This window comes from Bombina bombina, chromosome 6, assembly GCF_027579735.1.
Source record: "Bombina bombina isolate aBomBom1 chromosome 6, aBomBom1.pri, whole genome shotgun sequence".
In the NCBI taxonomy this organism is placed as follows: Eukaryota; Metazoa; Chordata; class Amphibia; order Anura; family Bombinatoridae; genus Bombina; species Bombina bombina.
The window spans coordinates 941715703-941741207 of NC_069504.1; the positions used below are offsets into that span (position 1 = coordinate 941715703).

Genomic DNA, 25505 nt, shown 5'->3' on the forward strand with positions numbered 1-25505 from the left:
CTTGTGATTGGTCTCCAGACGCTCTACCCATATTTATATGCTGTGGTATGTCACCCCCTGTCTTATTCTCAGTGGATTCAGAATTGGTTATCTCAGTTGTTTCATTGTCATGATTCTCACTTGCTTTTTTATCAAGTTCTCTCTTTAGCTTTTTAGTTTTCTTTGTAATTACATCTTCTCTGATCTTGGTGACTTTTTTAACTAAATTTAATTTCCTATCAGATATATCAATACCTGAACTCTCTAGGTTCATCAGTATCTGCTCATCTTCTTTTATCTCACCATCAGTCTCCTGCATCAATTCTTCCCTATAATCTATAATGATGTTCATTAGAGAAATTGAAGCAGTGGCTAGAGCCTCAACCCATCTTGTGGAATATTTAGGTTTGCATATAGGAAAAGTACAGTCTTTGGTGACTAGTAAACCCTTAGGAATGATATCAAGTTCAATACATTTTCTAAGGAATGATATGTCAGCCTTGTACTTGACTTCAGAAACCAATAATTTCTCCAAATTTTTGAAAATGGTCTGAACATCCAAACAATCATCTCCTCCTTTATTATCTAAATATAGACTATCAAATTCTATCTCCTGTCGGAGTGCACTAAAAGAGTCCATGATGTGACTCGTGTTTATATTCAAAGCTGCTTGGATACAGGTTAGAAAAACAGATATGTGGAAAGTGAGGTATGGTAGCCAAGCGCTAAGATATTCCCTTGTGCTGAGTACAAATAAAGGGTCTAACCAACCCCCAAAAGGAAAGAACAGGTAATAATGGAATATGTACAGCGCCAGTAAAGGCTAAGGGATAAATATAAACACTAAAAACGAAATATACCTGCTAAGGCTGAACAAGAATTTATTACAATTCAACAGTATTGGTACCAATAGATAAAATGAGTAAAAAACAGTTATTAAAACAGTGGTTAAAAACAATGGTAAGGTGGAGTGTTGTGCTGATACACTCACAAAGTGCAAATAGCAATTGGATCCAAGGGGTGGGAAACTAAAATGGTGAAATCCACATTTGCTTGTGGATACACAAATAAACAAATTGTGTAAGCAACAAAAAAATGTATGCGACTTAAATGTGCAACATGATAGTGCAAATGTTGTGCAACATAAGTGAGAGTAATTGTGATCACAATAGATATAATATATTAAAAAGTCCCAATGACACTGCAGTGCAAAAAATAACAATAATTTGATTTTTATTTTCATTTTTGTTTTTTCACTGGATTTCCTCTTTTTTGCCTTGGGTATACCACCCTTTTTCCACATTTGCCACTCAATGGCAGTTATTCACATGTGATTTATTGTTATTTTTTGCACTGCAGTGTCATTGGGACTTTTTAATATATTATATCTATTGTGATTTTTTGCATTTTTGATGTGAATCGTTTTTTCCTTATCTTTTATACACATAGTGATCACAATTACTCTCACTTATGTTGCACAACATTTGCACTATCATGTTGCACATTTAAGTCGCATACATTTTTTTGTTGCTTACACAATTTGTTTATTTGTGTATCCACAAGCAAATGTGGATTTCACCATTTTAGTTTCCCACCCCTTGGATCCAATTGCTATTTGCACTTTGTGAGTGTATCAGCACAACACTCCACCTTACCATTGTTTTTAACAACTGTTTTAATAACTGTTTTTTACTCATTTTATCTATTGGTACCAATACTGTTGAATTGTAATAAATTCTTGTTCAGCCTTAGCAGGTATATTTCGTTTTTAGTGTTTATATTTATCCCTTAGCCTTTACTGGCGCTGTACATATTCCATTATTATCTGTTCTAAGGATATCCTTATCAGATAATCTACATCTGCTTCAGGTGGTACAGTCGGTCCACAGCTTCGGCCTGACCTGACACTCTCCCCCTGAAACCAACACCTTACAATGACGGAGCAATACTTTTAAACACAGGCTTAATTCTAACTAAAGCCTGACAAAAAGCCTGAACGTCTGGAACATCTGCCTGACGCTTGTGCAACAAAATAGACAGAGCAGATATCTGTCCCTTTAGGGAACTAGCTGATAATCCTTTCTCCAATCCCTCTTGGAGAAAAGACAAAATCCTAGGAATCCTGATTTTACTCCAGGAGAAGCCTTTGGATTTGCACCAAAAAAAGATATTTACGCCATATCTTATAATAAATTTTCCTGGTAACAGACTTTCGAGCCTGAATCAAAAAAAAATTAAGATTTCAATTCAGACACTGATCAAATAAAATATGAATGATATTATTAATAAAATTCTGGGCAAAGATCACCAACTATTGAGCAATTATTCACAAGCAACATACCCCATAAATAAAAATGTAACTTTTTTACACAATCCGTTTTTCACATTTATATACATACACTTTTTTTGTTTCATTTTTACAATCAAACATAACTTCCCCTGCTTCTATAAAAAATTGTGTTTACTGCAACAATTTATCAAGTGAGATTACATACATGTCAATTTTTAATGACAACAAAGCGATTATATATTTTTTAACTTTTATAATGCATTTAACATGGTCAAAAACACAGACTTTGATTTATATATATGTCTCTTTTTAACTTTGTCAACCTTTTCAATTTCCAATTTGTAACAGCTGGGAATCTCATTTGGTTTCTACAGCTGAGCACACACAAATGTATTCTTATTGGACTAAACACCTGATGACAACTTCCTTTTTAAACATACAATGTGTATAAATTGTCAACAATTGCTAATGATTGCATTCACTTTTATCTGAAGAAACGACCCAGTTGGGGTTGAGAAACGCGTCATAACATTAAAGCTATTATATTTATGAAGTTGCCTGTGTTGTGCTATTTCAACACCATTAGAACAACACACAGAAAGATTTTACCTTTTGTAACAATTGAAATCCAGTTACTAGGAGGCATACATTAAGCTGGAACCGGAAAAAGAACCCTTGGAGCTTGGTTTCCACAGTGTACTAGCCACTGCTAAGTGCTAGCAAGCTCTAACGCACTGGTCATAGCACAGTGCCACACCATCTGGTAAGCATATTACTTACTTTCATCTGCACCTGCATTTCCAGACGGTATCACGCTATTGTGGCGCCCTCTCTCTACCTTTTGTATTTCAACAGCTGTCCTACACTCTCTGGGATCAAGAGGAGCAGCCTGACCCACTATACGAAAAGGAAGGATACTTCCATCCCTTCAATCTACCATCATTATATGGACACATCCCTGAACTGATACGGTAGATCCGTTTCATTAGACTTACAAGTTCATTATTATTTTTTTGACTTTTTATATATATTTTTTTTCTTTCACAGTATCAGCGCGCTTTTCTATCCCTTCACTGGGATACGATCATATCTATCAGTACAGCCTGAGGATCCCTTGACCTGGAGCCGTAACGAGGAAGTTTGGCGTTCTGACGAGACGCCATCAGATCCAACTCTGGTGTGCCCCATAGCCGAATCAGCTGAGCAAACACCTCCGGATGGAGTTCCCACTCCCCCGGATGAAAAGTCTGATGACTTACAAAATCTGCCTCCCAGTTCTCTACACCTGGGATATAGATCGCTGACAGATGGCAAGAGTGAGCCTCTGCCCATTGGATTATCCTTGAGACCTCTATCATCACTAAGGAATTCTTTGTTCCGCCCTGATGATTGATATAAGCCACAGTCGTGATGTTGTCCGACTGAAACCTGATGAATCTGGCCGAAGCCAGCTGAGGCCATGCCTGGAGAGCATTGAATATCGCTCTTAATTACAGAATATTTATTGGTAGGAGAGCCTCCTCCCGAGTCCACAAACCCTGAGCTTTCACTGGCGTCTGTCGTCACTATAACCCATTCTGGCCTGCGAAAACACATTCCCTGGGACAGATGATCCTGTGACAACCACCAAGGAAGAGAGTCTCTGGTCTCTTGATCCAGATTTATCTGAGGAGATAAATCCACATAATCCCCATTCCACTGATTGAGCATGCATAGTTGCAGTGGTCTGAGATGTAAGCGAGCAAAAGGAACTATGTCCATTGCCGCTACCATTAGTCTGATTACCTCCATACACTGAGCCACTGACGGCCGAGGAATGGAATGAAGAGCTCGGCAGGTGGACAAAATCTTTGATTTCCTGACCTCCGTCAGAAATATTTTCATGTCCACCAAGTCTATCAGAGTCCCTAGAAATGAAACTCTTGTGAGGGGGAAAGAGAACTCTTTTTTACGTACACTTTCCACTCGTGAGACCTTAGAAAGGCCAACACTAAGTCCGTGTGAGACTTGGCTAGTTGGAAGGACGACGCTTGAATTAGAATGTCATCTAGATAAGGCTCCACTGCTATGCCCCGTGGCCATAGAACCGCCAGAAGGGACCCTAGCACCTTTGTGAAGATTTGCGGCGCCGTGGCCAACCCGAAAGGAAGAGCCACAAACTGATAATGCTTGTCCAGAAAGGCGAACCTGAGGAACTGGTGATGATCTTTGTGGATAGGAATGTGCAGATACGCATCCTTTAAGTCCACGGTGGTCATATATTGACCCTCCTGGATCAATGGTAAGATAGTCCAAATGGTCTCCATCTTGAAAGATGGAACTCTTAGGAATTGGTTTAGGATCATGAGATCCAGAAATGGTCCGAAGGTTCCCTCCTTTTTGGGAAGTATAAACAGATTGGAGTAGAACCCCTGCCCCTGTTCTGCTTTTGGAACTGGGCAGCTCACTCCCATAGTAAAAAGGTCTTCTACACAGCATAAGAACGCCTCTCTTTTTGTCGGGTTTACAGACAATTGAGAAAGATGGAACCTCCCCCTTGGAGGGGAATCCTTGAAATCTAGAAGGTATCCCTGGGTTACAATTTCTACTGCCCAGGAATCCTGAACGTCTCTTGCCCAGGCCTGAGCAAAGAGAGAGAGTCTGCCCCCTATTAGATCCGGTCCCGGATCGGGGGCTACCCCTTCATGCTGACTTAGTGGCAGCAGAAGGCTTTTTGGCCTGTTTACCCTTGTTCCAAGCCTGATTAGGTCTCCAGGTTGGCTTGGATTGAGCAAAGTTCCCCTCTTGCTTTGCAGCAGGGGAAGAGGTAGAGGGAACACTCTTGAAGTTTCAAAAGGATCGAAAATTATTTTGCTTGGTCCTTGTCTTATTTGGCTCATCCTGAGGGAGGGTATGACCCTTCCCTCCAGTAATGTCTGAAATTATCTCTTTCAATGCAGGCCCAAATAGGGTCTTACCTTTGAAAGGGATGGAAAAAAGCTTAGATTTAGATGACACATCAGCTGACCAGGACTTAAGCCATAACGCTCTATGCGCTAAAATGGCAAAAACTGAATTCTTAGCCGCTAATTTAGCAAGATGAAAAGCGGCGTCTGTAATAAAAGAATTAGCCAACTTAAGAGCCTTAATTCTGTCCAAAATATCATCTAGTGGGGTCTCCATCTGAAGAGCCTCTTCTAGAGCCTCAAACCAAAAGGCAGCTGCAGTGGTTACAGGAACAATGCATGCTATAGGTTGAAGAAGAAAACCTTGATGAACAAAAAATTTCTTTAGGAGACCCTCTAATTTTTTATCCATAGGATCAATGAAAGCACTGAACTGTCTTCAATAGGTATACTTGTACGCTTAGCCAGGGTAGAAATAGCTCCCTCCACCTTAGGGATCGTCTGCCATGAGTCCTTTATGGTGTCAGAAATGGGAAACATTTTCTTAAAAACAGGAGGGGGAGAGAACGGAATTCCTGGTTTATCACACTCCTTAGTAACAATGTCCGAAATCCTCTTAGGGACCAGAAACACATCAGTGTAAACAGGAACCTCTAAATATTTGTCCATTTTACACAATTTCTCTGGAACTACAATAGCCGTCATATCTGAATCTGTCTGAGAGAACATCTTTCCTGAATCAGAAATCTCTCCCTCAGACAGCAAATCCCTCATCCCTACTTCAGAACATTGTGAGGGAATATCGGATACGGCTACTAAAGCGTCAGAAGGCTCAGCATTTGTTCTTAACCCAGAGCTACTGCGCTTCCCTTGCAACCCAGGCAGCTTAGATAAAACCTCTGTGAGGGTAGTATTCATAACTGAAGCCATATCTTGCAAGGTGAAAGAATTAGACGCACTAGAAGTACTTGGCGTCGCTTGTGCGGGCGTTACAGGTTGTGACACTTGGGGAGAACTAGATGGCAAAACCTGATTTCCTTCTGTCTGAGAATCATCTAATGCCAAACTTTTATAAGTCAAAATATGCTGTTTGCAATTTATAGACATATCAGTACAAGTGGGACACATTCTAAGAGGGGGTTCCACAATGGCTTCTAAACAAATTGAACAATGAGTTTCCTCAGTGTAAGACATGTTTAACAGACTAGTAATAAAGCAAGCAAGCTTGGAAAACACTTTATTTAATGAAAAAAACACAATTTGCAAAAACGGTACTGTGCCTTTAAGAGAAAAAAAGGCATACACAAACTGCAAAACAGGTTAAAATTGCTTCAATTTTTCTGAAATTTTAACAGTGTACCCACTAAGCTTTAGAAGGATTGCACCACAAGTTAATAAGCAATAAACCCCCAAATTAAAAAAAACGGATTGAAATTTGTCTAAAAACGGTTAAAAACCCCTATTAGCACCTTGCCACAGCTCTGCTGTGGCCCTACCTGCCCCGCGGAAGCGATAATATGGGGTTTAAAGCTTCAATTAGTCCCTCAGAAGACTCTCAGGACCTCAGGAGTAGTTGCTTGCTGCTTGTAAATGTAGGCCCCGTCCACCTCACTCGATGTTGCTGGGGACTACACAAAACTAACAAACCCTGCCTGAAAGCCATGTGGGTTATAAACAACCCCAAAGAACCCTCAAGCAAAAGTCCCATAAAACAGAAAACGTACTCCCAGACACAAAAACGTTTGTCCCAAATTCACATAACAAACTGAGTGCCAACAAAAATTAACCCTTTATGCAAGCTAGTAAAAACCTCTGATAACACTAGTATTACTGCTTACCTTTCCCCTAATGAGGACACTGTCTGCCTTTCTGAGTTAACACAGTCTCTGCAGAAAATATGACTGAACATACCTCATTGCTGTATAGCAAGAAATCGTTCCTCACACTGAAGTTTTCCTGTACTCCTCAGCTTCTGTGGGAACAGCAGTGGACCTTAGTTACAAATGCTAAGATCATCATCCTCCAGGCAGAAATCTTCATCTATGTCCTGCCTGATAGTAAATAGTACAACACCGGTACCATTTAAAAATAACAAACACTTGATTGAAGATAAAATAAAACTAACAATTTAACACCTCTTCTCTTTACTCTTCCTGCTTAGAGCCAGCAAAGAGAATGACTGGGGGGTGGAGTTAAGGGGGGAGCTATATAGACAGTTCTGCTGTGTTGCTCTCTTTGCTACTTCCTGTCAGGAAGGACAATATCCCACAAGTTAGGATGAATCCGTGGACTCGGTACATCATGCAAAAGAAAAGTGGGAACATCCCACTCTTGCGCAAATCCATTTACATATTCTTATGTGCGCTGAATATTTCACATTCCAATGCTCTTCACATAGAAGAATATGTTCTATTTATTCATAAATAAATATTTTTACAATATAGTACTGTGCAAAAGTCTGAGGCCACCATTAGATTTGTTGTTTTAGCAAAGTTTTGATGACCAAACAGAAAATACAGGAAATATATACACAAAATATAAAAAGCTTAATTTTCAGAACAAAATGGCTTCTTCAGGCAAAAGTCACTCTTTTGGGGAGACTGTCCTGAAGTGATCTGAAGTAATCTTCTAGTATATTTTACCAGGCTTCTTTCACCACTTCCCAGAGTTCTTCTTTAGATTTATGTTGTCTCTTAATTTCTTTCACTGTCCAGTTGATCCCATACTGCCTCTATAATATTCAGGACTGGACTCTGTGGATGCCAGTCTATGACTGTCAGTGTTTTATCAGCTGTTTTTCTATCCAAATATAATTTCACTGCATTAGCAGTGTGATTGGGATCGTTATCATGCTGAAAAATAAAACTATTCCCAATCTGGTGCTTTCCAGAAGGAATGGCATGATGAATTATAAAACCTGTTTTTACTTTTCAGCATTCATGATCCCATCAATTCGGACAATATTGCCAACACCACTGGCAGTAATGCAGCCCCAAACAGGACATACCCTTCACCATGTTTCACTAAAGACCGCAAGCACTCATTGTTCTATCTCTTTCCAACTCTTCTTCTCACATAATCTCGACAATTGGACCCAAAAATGTCAAACTTGGATTTGTCACTCCATACGACTCTTTTCCACTGATTTGTCATTCACATTTTTGTGAGCTTTAGCATATCTTAGCCTTTTTACCCTGTTCCCCTTTTGAAAAAGCAGTTTATTGGCTGCTACCCTTCCACAAAGACCATTCCTGATCAAGCTTCTTCGGACTGTAGAAGGGTCAACTTAGCATCCGGATGAAGCTGCTGGATGCCAATCTGACAAGAGCAAAACTCCTCCAACCAAACGCCAATGCATCAGACTCTCAGAATGTATCAAGACTTATTACACAATATAATCCTCAGATACATCATGTTCTAAATATACTTAATAACAACTGGCATTTCCTAAAAACTGATCCAGTTCTAGGAAAAGTAATTGGTGACAGTGTAACTATAGGGTATAAAAGACCAGGTAATCTGAAAGATCAACTGATATCAAGCCGTTATATCCACATACCTAAAAAGGCAGACAGTGACCCAGGCATGTATCCATGTGGAACATGCTCAATTTGCTTACAAGTACGAAAAACAAAATAAATAGTGGACAAAAACGGCAAGAAACATTCTCTGCAAAATCACTTTACTTGTAAAACAACTGGAGTTATCTACACCTTGTCCGTGCAATAAAGTCTATGCAGGTATGACGACCAGAGAAGTACGTGTCCGTATTCTGGAGCATATGAGTAACATCAGAAATGCAGATAAAGATAAAAAAAAATATAAAAAAAATAACCAGTGTGGCAAAACATTTTCTTCTGAAGCATCAAAGTCAACCAAAGCATCTACAATTCATGGTTATGCAAAAAAATCTCCTTAGGAATAAGGGGAGGAGATCTAGAAAAATGTTTACTAAAGGCAGAATTCAGATGGATCTACCTACTTGACAGCCTGCAACCTAAAGGCTTAAGTGAATATAACAACTATTATGCGTATTTATAGTAATACTTTCTTTAATCATGCTAACATTATAGTTGATCTCTTTTATATACTGTATATCCATTATCACTATATCTTCTTCATCCATTTAGAGAGAGCACTACCAGTACCTCACTAAGCACTATTTAGCAGTATTCTCACCGTCAAGTATATAATAATTTTATAATGATGCACAATAGACATAAATTAAGTAATTAATATTGTTTTGTTTCCTTTCATTTATCATTTATTCACGCCAAGAGCACAGTACCAATTTTTATTATTTCTTTCTCACGTATTAAAAAAAAAACAGGACAATAGTGTATTTGCACAGTATTTATTTTGATTTCACTACACTCGATTATAACACTTATACTACACCAACATTTATATTCATGCACACTTAAAATTATTTAGGTAAATTATTTGATAAACTTATGGTAAGAGGCTACTACTAATAATGTTTAATATCTCTTGTAGGATGACCTCTTATCAACAAAAGACTACGAGGCATTAGCATTAGACCTGATGTGAATAATCACTATCATAAAATGATAACTGAAAAATTCTAAATGTGTCAAATACCAGTATCTCTATAGTATTGCTCTTCAAGATATATCACAACTAATACTGCACATTGAAATTGTACTAGTGAAACGATTTAGAATTGAGATGAAATCTATATGACAGCTGTTAACATGATCGTCCAATCAAGTATAATATGAAGCATATCAATACAGTTGGTTGGACTTGTCTACACAAGGATTCAGATGGGGTGTCGAGATTGACAAGCAACCTGATTCATTAACAATACAAGTATGACCATAAAGGAACCACTAGGGGTGAGAAGGCGGAGCGATTTTCTCTATAACACGATCCAAAACTGGCTGGTTCTCACCCCTCTGAGGAAGCGTTTGTGAAACGTGCGTTAGGGGCACTTTCACTGTGGGCACAGTCCCTCTTTTTATGCCGCTTTCCAGAATGCAATAATATTTATTTCAAGTCATCTTGTTTGCTGTTACGTTCATTGTTTTGAACTACAGTAGTCAGATTAAAAGTAATCAAGGTCTCGCTATAGAAGGAGTTTTTTCTTGAGAACTAGATATACTATAATGTGTGGTTGTGCTACGCAAAACCTTTTGATGCTTGGTTAAAAGACTATATCTTTGCTACATTGGACACCACTATACTCTGCTAATACACCCACCCTGAGGAGTTCTATCTTAGAACGGAGGGAAGTGTTTAAACACAGAAGGATTGGATTTGGTTAAATATTCCTTTAAACAGTTTTATTTTACCCAGGACATTCCTTTGTGACCCACTTCCATAATGGTAACATTTATTTCACTTTTCTAATAGCGCTATTCAACCTGTAAACCGGACAATCCAGTGACTTCTGCAAAGTCAGTAGGTGGTGACCTGATCCACCTCAGGCTGTGAATTCCAGGTTCCAGCAACACTCCCGAAGACGTGAGGAGATCCGGATCACCACCTGATTATGACAACACATAGGGCTAGATTTATCAAAGGACTTCTCATGTAATTACGCCCAAAATCTTGCATATCAAAGGATCCTCATATTTATTATTGCTCAGTAACTGAAAGAGAGACACACAGACAGAGACAGACAGAGAGACAAAGAGAGAGAGAGAGAGACAGAGAGAGACATAAAGAGAGAGAGAGCCAGAGAGAGGAAGCAAGACAGATAGACAGAGAGACAAAGCGAGACAGAGAGATAGAAAGACAAAGAGAAAGAGTCAGACAGATCGAAAACAAAAAAAGAGTAAGAGAGATAGCAATGGACTGAAATATATGTAAAAATGTTAACTCTTCATAAAATATGTGTTCTTATTTTTTATAGCATCGCTCGGACAGGCCGAACCGGGAGATTCTCCAGAGGAAGGCCGTGGTTGGAGGGTGGAGGCCCAGTCTGATGAATGTAAGCTGATTACAAGGGGAAAGGCAAATAACAAAATAGTAACGGAATGAGAGACAGAGATAGTGACAGTTGATTACAGAGGGAAATACAGACCAGAAAAATAGTAACTGAGAGACACACAGACAGAGAGAGACAGACAGAGAGAGACAGACAGAGAGAGAGAGACAGAGAGAGAGACATAAAGAGAGAGAGAGAGACAGAGAGAAGAAGCAAGACACATAGACAGAGACAGACAGAGAGACGAAGCGAGACAGAGAGATAGACAGACATAGAGAAAGAGTCAGACAGATAGAAAACAAAAAAGAGTAAGAGAGATAGCAATGGACTGAAATATATGTAAAAATGTTATCTCTTCATAAAATATGTGTTCTTATTATTTTTTATAGCATCGCTCGGACAGGCCGAAACGGGAGATTCTCCAGAGGAAGGCCGTGGTTGGACGGTGGAGGCCCAGTCTGATGAATGTAAGCCGATTACAAGGGGAAAGGCAAACAACAAAATAGTAACGGAATGAGAGACAGAGATAGTGACAGTTGATTACAGAGGGGAATACAGACCAGAAAAATAGTAACTGAAAGAGAGAGAGACACACAGACAGAGAGAGACAGACAGAGAGAGACAGAGAGAGAGAGACATAAAGAGAGAGAGAGACAGACAGAGAGAGGAAGCAAGACAGATAGAGACAGACAGAGAGACAAAGCGAGACAGAGAGATAGACAGACATAGAGAAAGAGTCAGACAGATAGAAAACTAAAAAGAGTAAGAGAGATAGCAATGGACTGAAATATAAGTAAAAATGTTACTAAATTTTGGACTTCTACTCCTCAAATCTTACAGGGTCGAATCTCATGGGGGTTCGAAGGGGCTCTTCTGGCACCAGAAAACTCTTCCCCAGATTCACTTTCCTCTCGTGGGAATGTAGAAAAGACAATAACATCTTACAAAAAGAAAAGAAGACACCTGAACCAAGATATAGTCCAGGACAGATGCCACTGTAATTCCTTAACATCTATCTAGTGCCAGAAGAGCCCCATCGAACCCCCATGAGATTCGACCCTGTAAGATTTGAGGAGTGAAGTCCAAAATTTAGTAATCATCTAAGGTAGGAAAGGGACAAAAAAAAAGGTTAAGAATCCCTAGAGCATACATTTAAAATGTATCGAGCAAATTAAGCAATTACGATGCTTATAACAATAACAGTATATACCTAAACTGAATCATAATGAATCAGGATAGAGATAAATCAAATAAATGTTGATAATCCCTAAACCCATACTATAAATGGGATAGTCATAATGACTCACTTATATACTATAGCCTACTTTACACAGACTTCCCCTAAATGCCATAGCATAGAATACACAGCTGTAAAGATAGCTAGGGTTAAAACAGGATTCAGCTGGTAGATTGGAGACTTACCCACTGAATCACAAGTGGCCAGATTAATAACAATCTCCCATATATATTTTTATACCGCAGAAAAAAATACAAATAAATAAAACACGAACATGGATAATCCCTAAGACATATATATAGAATATGTTCAACAGGAAAGATAAGCCGACAAAATACTTATAACAATATCCAGAAGATATTTCCATGGTAGGAGGAAAATAAATCATGTAAATATTAATATTCCCCTACTTATGTCTTAAATATGCACAGCAGACACAAGATAAGATAAGCATTTCTAGTGCTTATAACATAGTAATCATATATTCTAATGTAGAAAAGGATAATATAAGTATACAATGTTTAAAACATAGTCTAATTAAACCGTACTGTAGAAAGATAGGGATAAACCATGAAGATGGAAATAATCCCTAAAACATACAGGAATGTGAGACAGGATAATTGGACATCATATTGATAACAATTCCCAGTATATACCTATACTTAAAAAGGAAAGGGATAAAGCATGAACATGTTTACAATAGTAAACAAACATACAGTTATAATGCACAAACTGTAGATATTTGTAATCACAAGTAGGTTGGTATAAATAATATATGAATCACTGCTAAATAGAACAGAGAAAGAGATTAATAATATGAGTGACCCTCAAGATTTATCCACAGAATGAGAGGGAAATGTAATGCACCTTAATACATGACAATATAACAAAGGAGAGTGAATTAGCAATAAGTTGCCACAAGATGGCTACAAATACTAGTAAAAACACAGTATTTAGTATGAGAAAATAAATCATGAAAAATAAAATTGTAGGATATATGATTTATTATAATAAACAATCCCATAATAAAAAGTATTATCAGTACACCTTAAAAACTGATATAAAACATAGGAGGGGAATATATGAAGGTCTAGGCTGAATAGGTTTAAATGAGGCTCACATAAAGATCATACTGAACATTGCATGATGAAGACATCTAAAATGCGCTCAAACCGCAAACCTCACTGCCCATAGTGGGAAACAGAAAAGCTATTTCCAAAATGGCGCCAACAGAAATGTATGTCCGCCAAAGCGGATCTCACTATGTAGACGAGTTGGAATAAAAGAAACACAATTATTCTGTATACAGCCCAACGCTCGCGGCTCTGAAAACAAAAACAGACCATACGCTCACGGCTCCCCCACCGTATAGCTGACAAGCTGCGCCATAGTATCCGCCCACAATGGCGGTCTTCTAATATGAGAATAAAGGTACATAGCCGCATATAATAAAATAGAGATGACATAAAAGCTAAAAACCTGAAGCTTAGTGCACCAGCGAGACCCCTCTAAATTATTAACTTGATAACAGATGAGGGGAGAAACCCTTCAAATGTGGTCATCGCTATCTAGCATCTTACTAATAAAGAAGCATGCATTAGCCAGTGCCGTATTATGCAAGCTCCATAACCGAGTACTGCGTCAGGAGCGTAATATGGGACTTGCAGGTTCATGAGGAAAACCTTTCAGTCAGTGTATTGGCGCTCATTGCGATTGCCTAAAATAGCACTGATCCCAGAGAATATCTTCTTAAAAAGGCCGGCGGTAGTTTTCTCTCTGGAGGAGTCGCAGCAGTATCAGATAATGGCGCACATCGATGTTATAAAAATATAAGCATAACAGTCAGCGGTAGCCTCCTCTACTGAAGCCAGAGGTGCTGCTGCTGTAAATGAGGAACATACCAGCTAAAGGAGCTAGAGTGTAGATGCTCCATTATAAAGGTCCACACAAATAAATAAAAGCCTCAAACCCCTGTGTCATTTTTAACTGAAAACAAAACTGTGAGGGTAGTTGAGTTATGTCAGAGGGAAACAACCAATAATGAGTGAACCAGAGCCTGTTTAAGGAGATGATGGTAGATCAAAGCTGCTCAAATAACTGATATCCTCAACCTGGGATATAACTAAGGTTTCCAGATCCATCTAAGAGGGCAATGGAGGTGCCAGTTGGTCACCCTTCAAAGTCTTCCCTTTCCCTGATGATAGTAACAGTAATACCTGCTAAGAGAAGGGTTTGAATAAGGATATAAACAGACTCACCCTCCAGGATCTTCTGCTGTGGAGCAAACACAGCACTTCCCAGTCTGCAGCCTCAATCAACCACAGGAGAGAGAGAAAAGAAAAAACAGAGTAACCAACCCTGGTTTTCTATACAGGGGTAGCATAAATGTTAGAATAAAGCAAAGACTACCATGCCGCCTTCTAATTGCTAAAAGTTACCACTACTCTTACTAAAGAGAATGACGTGGACACAGCTAGACCCCAATTGTTGCTTGCAGGGAAAAGTACCCATTAAAAAGGATGAAATTCTTCAGACACCGACTTCGCACATCCTCCATTGACAAAGGCAAAGAGAATGACTGGGGATTATGGGTAAGGGAAGTTACACTTAAAAGGTTTGCTGGGGTGCTCTTTGCCTCCTCCTGCTGTCCAGGAGTTGAATATCCCACTAGTAATTGGAATGACGTCATGGACTCTCCATGCCATAGGAAAGAAAAGCTGTTTTTAGTTTATCCCTCGCTTTATTGTTACTAGTGGACTTCAACATCTTGGGTATTATTTCCCATATTTAACAGCTCATGGACTCTCGCCACCTATATGAAAGAAAACATAATTTATGTAAGAACGTACATGATAAATTCATTTATTTTATGGTGGCAAGAGTCCATAAGGCTCAACCCATTTGGGGTTTATTTTTTTGTTTAAAGCTCATCTTTATTCCTGCTCCTAGTTATGGTTTTTTTCCGTCTACACAACTCACCACTTGGCTATTTGTAAAACTGAGGTATGTGTGAGGTGGGGGGGGGGGGGTATATAGGCTTTTGAGGTTTGGGAAACTTTGCCTCCCGCTGGTAGGAATGTATAACTCATACGTAAATGCTTTTGGACTCTCGCCACCATTAAATTTATCAGGTAAGTTCTTACACAAATTATGTTTTTTTCTGTATATTGTCTAATTTCATTGAGGACTAATTCTAACATTTTTTTTTTTTTTTAACCGCATAAGAAAATTTTAGCTACAGAATATATATATATATATATATATATGCACACTATGAATAAAGAAGGACTAAATGACATACATTACTGTCACTTTAAAGAAAGGGAAATTTGCACACAAAAACGTTTTAGAGAGAACAAAGTTCCTCTCATGTTTATTTGCTGCAGCTTGCAGGTGTCAGAATTGGATATCATTTACAAGGATAAAAGTGATATATGTGACATACAAATAAGCAAACAGTATGAAAACAAATATATATACAAAAGAAATTGGAACAAATTCAGGAGGATACTAACTCCCAGGGTAGAGAGGCTAATACGGTAAATATGTATACAAATAATAGCAAACAAACTGCTGCTAATTAAGCTGGCCAGCTAACTACCATAAACAGACCAAACATGGGAGTACCTCCCAAAAACGTCCACCTTTGTGCTACTCCAGAGAGAACTGTATAATGGAGGCTGGTAAACAGTTAGTAGAAAAATGGCTGCGTCATGCCATAAAGCTATACAAACAAACTCCCTGCATGCTCCTCTCCTTGGAGATTCCAAAGCTCATAGCAGTGATGTCACAGTAAGGGTGTGTCAGCAGCCATACACACCTCTCCTCCAATTGGTGGAATCAAATCACAACAGAGCCCGTCCTGGCTCAAACAATTGTGATACAAAAGACTGTAGATTAGTGCAAGCACATAGGTAGATCGTCAAGCTGAGAGCAAGGCATGGCTATCTCAACTCTTGCAGTGTACTCCGTTCAATACACACTTGATTGGCGGGGTAAAACCGGACACATTTCTCAGGTCACTCCTGGATATCTGGAAGACCAGCTTCACAGGACACTGCAAACTCACAGACCTCACATGATGCAAAGTCAAATGTCCCAATTTTCAATGAGAGTAATGAACATAGATGTTAGCAGTGTCCACATACAAGCAACACATTCAGTGTCCAGGTAAACACACTTGGTGTGCAAATTTCCCTTTCTTTAAAGTGACAGTAATGTATGTCATTTAGTCCTTCTTTATTCATAGTGTGCATATTATGTTAAAGGGTTGCACTTTAACCTAATTATATTGTGGTATTATCTCCTCCCTCATATATCCAATTAAAGATTATCCTAGGCAACAAATTTATTTATTATACATAATGGGCAAATTGATAAATCCCACTACAACTCTTCAAGAAGTTAACGAATATCCCACTTTTTAAACCCAAAAGTAATATGTATGTAATTGAAAGATCCAGAACAGCTTTTCTATCTTATATTTATTACCACCTATAGGTGGCATTAAAGCTCTATTATTTTCATACTGAAATCAGCAATATTTCTCAAATGGATATCATTAAAAGCAGAATATTTTATATAAATCTAAACATCTGTGCGTATTCCAATAAATATACAAAAAAGGCAGAATTTCAGCCTGCATAGAATTTTATATTATAACTACCATGATCAATAAAACTTTCAAATATCTTTGAAGTAAACGTGATCTGACAGGTGTGACGAGTATAAATGCCACATTTATAATTGCCTATAATATGGAGTCAGCTGAGCCGTGCAACTAGCACTGCTGATTGGATCAGTGGTGGGCTGCGCTCTGCTGGTCCTGAGCGTCACTTCTGCTATGGGTTTAACCCCTTTGTGGGGATTAAACAAACAGTTGTGTAGGGTCAATAGTCGTAAAATTACACTAACTTTTTTTTTACTTTTATGGCCGTTTAGAATTATAAGAAGCTGTAGCTTGTAGAAGACACAAAACATGACCTTGTAAATTTTGCTTGCTATTTTTTCCATTCGTCTCAAGAGGATATTTTTAATTTTTAAGCATGTTTTTTCTTTTCTTCGTGCCACTCGGCTATTTTGGTTGCCGCATTTATTTTTGTGCAACAGCAATGCACTAAAATCTGTGCAAATCTGTGCGGGAACGAAAATAGTCTAACGACGAGAAGAGCCGCCTTCTTCTGCATTCGGAGCTGAACGAAACTTTTGAATGCACATATCTAATAAAAATGTCTGCTGTTACCTTATACAGTAACAGAGTCCTGAAATCATTCTATATATGTGTGTTTGTTATGTTTTGTTGCACATATCGTTGTCTGTTATCATTTGATACTGTTTCTACAGTTTAATTAAGGATGATAAAAATAGTAATAAAAAGTACATTTGTCTAGTAAGTTGGAGATATTGCGGTCACATATTTAAACAATGACATTTAGAAATTCTTCTAAAATTTAGAATATTAAAAGAATAACACTTAGGATTTCGATCTCAGAAATATATATTTATTTTGTATTCAACAAACCCAGTTGAAAAATACATATGCTAAAGATTACACAAATTCAGAAAATTACAACACATTAAGTAGAAAGACAATAGGTCATTTGTTCATAATGTCTCATTATGCAACACCTTAATTAGCAATGTGTGTTTTAGACTACTGCAAACTTGATTAATTTACAGTTTGCTATATGATTCTAGGGATCATATAAATGTATCTAGTATACTGTCAAGGAACACCTTTAGATGCTTGAAGACACATTTACCATATAAACAGTGGCTGTAAGGAATCTTCAAGGATCTAATATGCCTAGTCAGAAGACTGCTTAATAAATAGAGTAAATAATTTGACATATGTCAAATAATAGTGCACAAAAATAAATTTGTTCCTCTCAACCTGTTATACAAATAGATTCTGAACAGTTCTCAAAAATATACATAATTTGTTGCATGTATGATGTTCGTCTAATATATAAAGTACAACAAGTTCCTAAACTAAATACACACCCCAGCCAACAGGTGGTTTTAATCACAATCGAAGGAACAAAATTAACAGTGAAATACGAAAAAAGCAACAGAAACTTTAGTGCTAATCCCCATTTATAAATACTTTCTTCAAAGTTAGAAATTCAGGGAAACATTTCTAAAATGTAAATGGATGTCTGTTCACTTGTCCTTAATCTATATTTTAATTTGAAAACTATTGGACTGTGGAAAAAAGTAAATAGTCACTAAGATCTGAATAGCCAATATACCTTTGTTTTGATCTATAATTTATGGCAAAAGAAAAGATTAATAAACCATATGGCAAAATATGCCTTGAAGTCAAAAACTACTGACTTTGCTTACCAGAATTTAAAAAACAAAAAATCAGCTACTTGGGGATTGGGGATAGCTGTAAACAGAGGAATATAATCTTATCCTGTAAAATGCAGAATAAGCTTGCAAACAACTTCTTATGTCTTGGTATGTGACACAATAAAACTGACAGCTATTAAGGATCAGCAAAGCAGATAATAAAAAATAACACATGGTTCTGCACAGTATAAATCCCTCTCTTTCAATATGCTATACATGCAAATGACAATACTCCTTAATAGTAACAGTATAAAATTATAGCCACCTTCATAATTTTTGTTTACATAGGAGTTGCATTATAAAGGGGGGACTGGTAGGTTCTGTACTGTGACAAAAAGTAATCTAATTTTAACTGTGAACATAATACAATAGGCAATATTTCCGAGTTTTTTTATTTTTAAACACACATACAAAACTAATTTTATTTAAGAAAACAAAAAGGTAGAAAATTTCTGTTAACTAAAGAAAAAAAAAGAAAAAAAGGAGCAATATTATCTAATGGAAGACAGTTTGTCTCCACCTCTTGTCCACTAAAAATGGCCAAAGTGATTCCCTAATGCCAACTCTGAATGGAGTTCGCTGCCCGATACCCAATGCCTCCAGCTTCGAGCAATCAAGTTTTGGGTTCCAAGGACGAGGAGTGGCTCCTACCGGTTCATCAGTGATCTATAAAATATAATCACAAAGGTTGTGCAAATTAAAAAATAGTTAATTACTAAAAAAGGTTATCCTCTTTCAACAAAAAGTGTTGCAAACTCTTGGTTGGGACTGGCACACATCTTACCATATGGAAACAGCAAAGTCCTTTCTAGAAAGCGTTAAATCAATGAAGCCACAAAGTTCAACTCCCAAAATAAACCGTAATAGTCTGTACTGCACTATCCTGCTCATATACAAAGCAGAGTACACTAGGTTCAAAGATCAGAAGCTGTGTTACTGATTTTGTTATGGGATTATTGGCATTTGCTCTGTGTAACAAAGGATTTATGTTTCATGGCATATTCTACAACAAGTGTAAAGAATGAAAAAGTGTAATACCCACTTATGGCTTGCCTATGTCTTTACTTGAAGGTATGATGGCCGTTAGGCTGAGATATGTAGGTGCAATAGTTTTGCCGTTTAGAATTTAATGGAAATAGCTTAAACCATTTGTTGGTGACTAATTAAAACCCTTGTGTTTTATCACATATACCTGTAATATAGATTACATTTCTTCTGGTCACAGAGGTTTATAGACAAGAGACTAGACATACTTATTAAGGGTTGATAGTTGTCATACTGGAAAAAATGGATTTCAAGACTGGAAGGTCCAACAAACTGTTCCACATTAAAATTATTTTTATTACCAGGTAGATTCTTAAGCAAAATAACATAGGGTGGTGAATATTTTACAAACGAATGACGCTTTGATATCAGATCTCAAGTAAGTATCATTAAAAGGATATAAAACTCATTTTTATTTTTTCATTATTTGGATAGAGAACAAAGTTTTAAACAGTTTTCTAATTTTCTTCTATGGTCAAATTTTCTTTGTTCTCTAGGTATCTTATGTTGAAAAGCAGGGAGGTAAGCTCTGGAGTGTGCACATGTTTGGAGCACTATATGGCAGCAGTTTTACAAGAATGTAATTAATTTGCAAGAGCACTAGATGGCAGCACTATTTCCTGCCATGTAGTGAGCGACACCTACCTAGAAATATCTTCCCTTTAATGACAGCTAGAAGAGTTTAGCTGAACCTGTATGTCTCAGAAGTGATACAATCTGGGTGTAGCCCCAATGGTAAATAAGGGGTACTTCTGAGTACAACATATTTATTTATATATTTTTATTTGATTAAGACAGTAGATAACCTGTCAGCCTGTAGGTTTAGCAGATGATGTCCACAAACCAAAAATAATTTAAGACTTGAATTAGAAACAAGCAAGGTACATTTAAAGCCCATCATGAATTATCTAGTAGTTAATACGATCTTTTAAAAAATAATTCCAATGTGGAAGATCTTCACTTGACTAGTACACTACATATTAACGAAGGACAAAGTGGTGAGAACCAAGAGAAAAAGTTAAAGGGACGGTCTACTCCAGAATTTGTATTGTTTAAAAAGATAGATAATCCCTTTATTACCCATTTACCAGTTTTGCACAGTCAACACGGTTATATTAATACACTTTTTACCTCTGCGATTACCTTGTATCTAAGCCTCTGCAAACTGCCCCTTGTTTTAGTTCTTTTGACAAACTTGCATTTTAACCAATCAGTGCTGACTCCTAGGTAACTCCGCCTCTGTGAGCACAATGTTTTCTATATGGCAAACATGAACTAACGCCCTCTAGCTGTAAAAAAACCGGTCAAAATGCTCTGAGATAAGAGGGGGCCTTCAAGGGCTTATAAATTAGCACATGAGCCTACCTAGATTTAGCTTTCAACAAAGAATACCAAGAGAACAAAGAAAATTTGATGATAAAAGTAAATTGGAAAGTTGTTTAAAATGATGTGCCCTATCTGAATCATGCAAACTTAAATTTTGACTAGACTGTCCCTTTAATACAATGAGAGCTAAAGCAAGTTTCAACAACTCTGCACATTATCACTTTAAGGTTTAAAGGAAAAAAGTTGCTTGTGACAATGTTTCAGGCAATTAAGAACATGCAACTTCTTGGTGGCTGAAAGTGTCCATAGATCTGCAAACATTAAGAGTCTTTTTTTTTATATATAGGGTGTTACAGAATAACAATATTGCTATTTAGTATTGTTCTTATAGCTGTATTGGCTTCTCTCCATAAACTTATATACAAGAGGTGTGACCTGGTCACACAAGGGGGCGCTACAATATACTATATGAAAGGTGAAATAGTGTAGAATTGGCACATCTGTAATAAGCAGTATAAAACAAACAGAAAAAAATATTGTATACAAATTGGAATGATTCTTACAGCACCATTGACATATAGAACACAATGTAATGTCCTTGATAAGGTATAAGCTGTTTTTCAAGTGGTGGCTGCCTCCTCCTCACTGGCAGGTCCAGGTGAAACTATACAAAAAGGAGAAGAACAGAGGGGCGCCTCATGTGATGTATCGTCAGATGTAAACACAATGAATTCAAAAGATAGCCAAATGGGTACTCACATACTCCAAGAACACACTAATGTGTTAGTAGGGACAGGCTGCAGATTATTACAGGTGTGACAGCTCACCCATTCAGTCACGCTCTCAATGATGTGGTGCTGGTGAATTACAGGAAACACAGGAGAGGAGCACTACATGTGTAGACCTACTACCCAATGCTGTGGGGTAGTAGGTCCAATTTTCCAAAGTGAACTTGCACCAAATGTTAGGGATATCTCTTGTATAGGATGTCAGGCAGAAAGTAGGTAGAGTGATCCATTCGCAGATGATTTAAAAAAAGTAATTTATTAAAAACACGAAAATAAAATACAACAACACATAGGTTTGTTGTGGCAAGTAGACCAAGGGGTTAACAGTGTGGACCCCAATATTTGCAACGCGTTTCTCGGTTAACAAACCATTTCATCAGGCATATATATATATATATATATATATATATATATATACACACACACACACACACCTCTGATGAAGCGCAGGTACGACTGCGCGAAACATGTCAGGTGTTTTTTCTGTCTGACTATGTCCTTCCTGGATGAATAAACGCTATTGTTAATACCAGCACCTTGGTCGCCTGAGCAGTTTGCTTTTGTTCCTTATATATATATATATATATATATATATATATATATATATATATATATATGATATGCCTGATGAAACGGTTTGTTAACCGAGAAACGCGTTGAAAATATTGGGGTCCACACTATTAACCCCTTGGTCTACTTGCCACAACAAACCTATGTGTTGTATTTTATTTTCGTGTTTTTAATAAATTACTTTTTTTAAATCATCTGCGAATGGATCACTCTACCTACTTTCTGCCTGACATCCTATACAAGAGATATCCCTAACATTTGGTGCAAGTTCACTTTGGAAAATTGGACCTACTACCTCACAGCATTTGAGATTGTGCCTTGAGGTGAGCTGCCACACCTGCCTAAATCTGCAGCCTGTTCCCACCAGCACATTGGTGTACTTTTGGAGCACGTGAGTACCCATTTTATATCCAGTACAATTTTGCTGTTTATACTCTTAACGGTCTGCACATGTAGTGCTCCTCTCCTGTGTTTCCTGTAATTCACCAGCACCACATCATTGAGAGCGTGACTGAATGGGTGAGCTGTCACACCTGTAATAATCTGCAGCCTGTCCCTACTAACACATTAGTGTGTTCTTGGAGTATGTGAGTACCCATTTGGCTATCTTTTGAATTCATTGTGTTTACATCTGACGATACATCACATGAGGCGCCCCTCTGTTCTTCTCTCCATAAACTTGTTTAAAATGTGTATTTAATGCACAGATTAAGGTATGTGGTTTTGTTTTTAAACCACAGTAAAAATTATAGGGTCAATCACATTCTATCATTTGATAAATACAGATATGTTAAGGGCTGCAGATAAACCGTATTTGATGCTGGTGACATCACAGGCCACCATATTCACTGTTTATCTGCAGCACTTTTCACATTTTTACATTACCGGTTTGTTGAAAAATGGCTCTATGCTTAAAGGGATATTAAACAGTGCTCCTTTGGTGAAAACAAATATGTCAAATCAAAGTAAATATAAAAAGGATTCTGACTTCCTGTTATCAAGTCTTTTTTTATGACATCAGAATAAGATCAACCTTTCCTGCAAAGGCCTCCTCCTCCATGAAGGGCTGTGCCAGGAAGTAATGGACACTGCACAAATGTAGTGTAAAATAACTAAAATGTAAAATCCATTTAAATAGATGAATAATACATATTGCAATGATTTCTATAAAGTATAAGCAACTGCTTAGTGCTTTTTTTAATTACAACAATGAAACAGACTGTTTAGCATCCCTTTAACATGTGCCAGTCCTGTTTGTTTTATTATATTGTTAAAGTGTTTATGTTTTAAGACCTTGTGACCATGCTACTCTAGATGTTGGTCTGGAGAGGATACTACAGCTGATCCAATCAACAGAGCTAGTTACACAGCTGAGTCGTGTGACCAATGCAGCTGATTGGATCAGCAGCAGCTTATGCTTGGGACCAGCAGTGCTCTGCGGGTCCCAATCAGTACTTCTACTATGTGTTTAAGCCAAAACCAATAACCCAGCACTACATTGATTAAACCACAGGACCTTCAACCTGTGATGTAATCAATACACCTCTGATATCACCATTTTGTTTGCTGTTTTTATTTGTGCCAGTCCCAGCAATCGGTGTGCAATGTATATAACTAGGCACTGATATACTGTATCTATTGCCAGATATTTATATGTACAATTTGGAAGAGGACTGACAAGTGCTTGTATTGAATATCTGATAAATGAGTTAATTAAAACATACACAGAGACTTCAAGGGCAATTTTAGGTATATATAAGTACTGGTGCTACCAGTTTTAGAATACCAACCATATTTACTAAACACAGTCCTTTTAACTTCCTGCATATCTGTGCTAATAAACTGGGGCATTATTTTATCCACTGCTACTAAAGAACTGAAACACAAACAAGTAAATGTACAAGTGGTTAAACACATAGTTAAATTCAGTCCCACAGTAGTGATGCATTACTGGGGTCTAGCTGAAAAAAGTCTACTGAACTAAGGACAAGACGTATATATGTGTAGTCACCAATCCCCAGCAAGGTCCCAGAAGTGCATTACTGCTCCTGAGCCTACCTAGGTATGCTTTTCAAAAAGGACACCAGAAGAAAAAAGTACATTTAAATGTACTTAAATTTAAATAACAGATGCAAATTGAAAAGTTACTTAAAACTGTATTTTTTGCTTTACGTTTATGTACCATTAACTACATAATTGTACACAATGATAAAATGTGCCAAAGCATTATTACATTATCTTATTCCTTTACATTTTAAGAAATAGCTGCTATGGACACCAGCAACAACTTACCTAATGCAACAAACCAGTGAGCAGCACAATGGTTATAATTTATTCTTATTAAATTTTCCATAAACTATTTTGACTGTGGTCTATTAAAGATGGATCATATAAATACTAAAATATCTTGGTAATTACTTCTAAGATGATATGAGTATGTTAGACAATCTTTTATTTTTTTTAGACAGCTAAAATGTTTAAAGGGAATAACTGCATCATGTTCACTTGCTTTATTTTATTAACCCTTTAAGGACACAGCTTTCAGTTTGCTCAATTGTTTTATGACGGAAAAATTCCATCATATGTCCTTAAGAGGTTAATAAAGATGAGTGAATTTAGATCAATAAGAATATTCTAATATACAAGACAAAAATAAATGTTTTGCTGTATCAGTCAAGATGTTGCCAATAATTTGACATGGTTTATACTTGGACTTACTGCTCTCAGGTGGCTGCTAGGAAGGTTAAATGCATCAGCCATTGCACAAGCAATCTCATACTTGGTCATTTGTTCACTTCCAGACCAGTGGAATATTCCCTTTATGGTTGGATTCTACAAGAAATAAAATAGAAAAGAAAAACTATATCAGGCTATTAAATAAGACATGACAAGGTGTAAACTACATATTTATAGTGATAAATATATTTGTATAAAAAGACAGAGACTATTACAATAGCATTCAGTTGCATTACAAAAAGTGGACTACATAATCACAAAATTGAGGACTCTGTCGCTATCGTGCAGTTAAAGGGACAAGAAACCCAATATTTTACTTTTAAAATTCAGATAGATAATACAA

The 25505-nt window shown here is 37.3% G+C and overlaps 1 protein-coding gene across 3 annotated transcripts in view; it reads right to left on the minus strand.

The window, feature by feature from the left end:
* Positions 1 to 17823: 17823 nt before the first annotated feature.
* Positions 17824 to 25505, minus strand: part of MAT2B (methionine adenosyltransferase 2B) — a 131468-nt gene continuing 123786 nt past the window's right edge. For all 3 annotated transcript variants that reach the window (XM_053718577.1, XM_053718576.1, XM_053718575.1), the window contains exons 6-7: positions 25145 to 25258; positions 17824 to 19364 (exon numbers count right to left, since the gene is read on the minus strand). In XM_053718577.1, the coding sequence (XP_053574552.1) occupies positions 19194 to 19364; positions 25145 to 25258 (285 nt within the window). In that variant the 3' untranslated portion in view covers positions 17824 to 19193. The remainder of the gene's footprint in view (positions 19365 to 25144; positions 25259 to 25505) is intronic.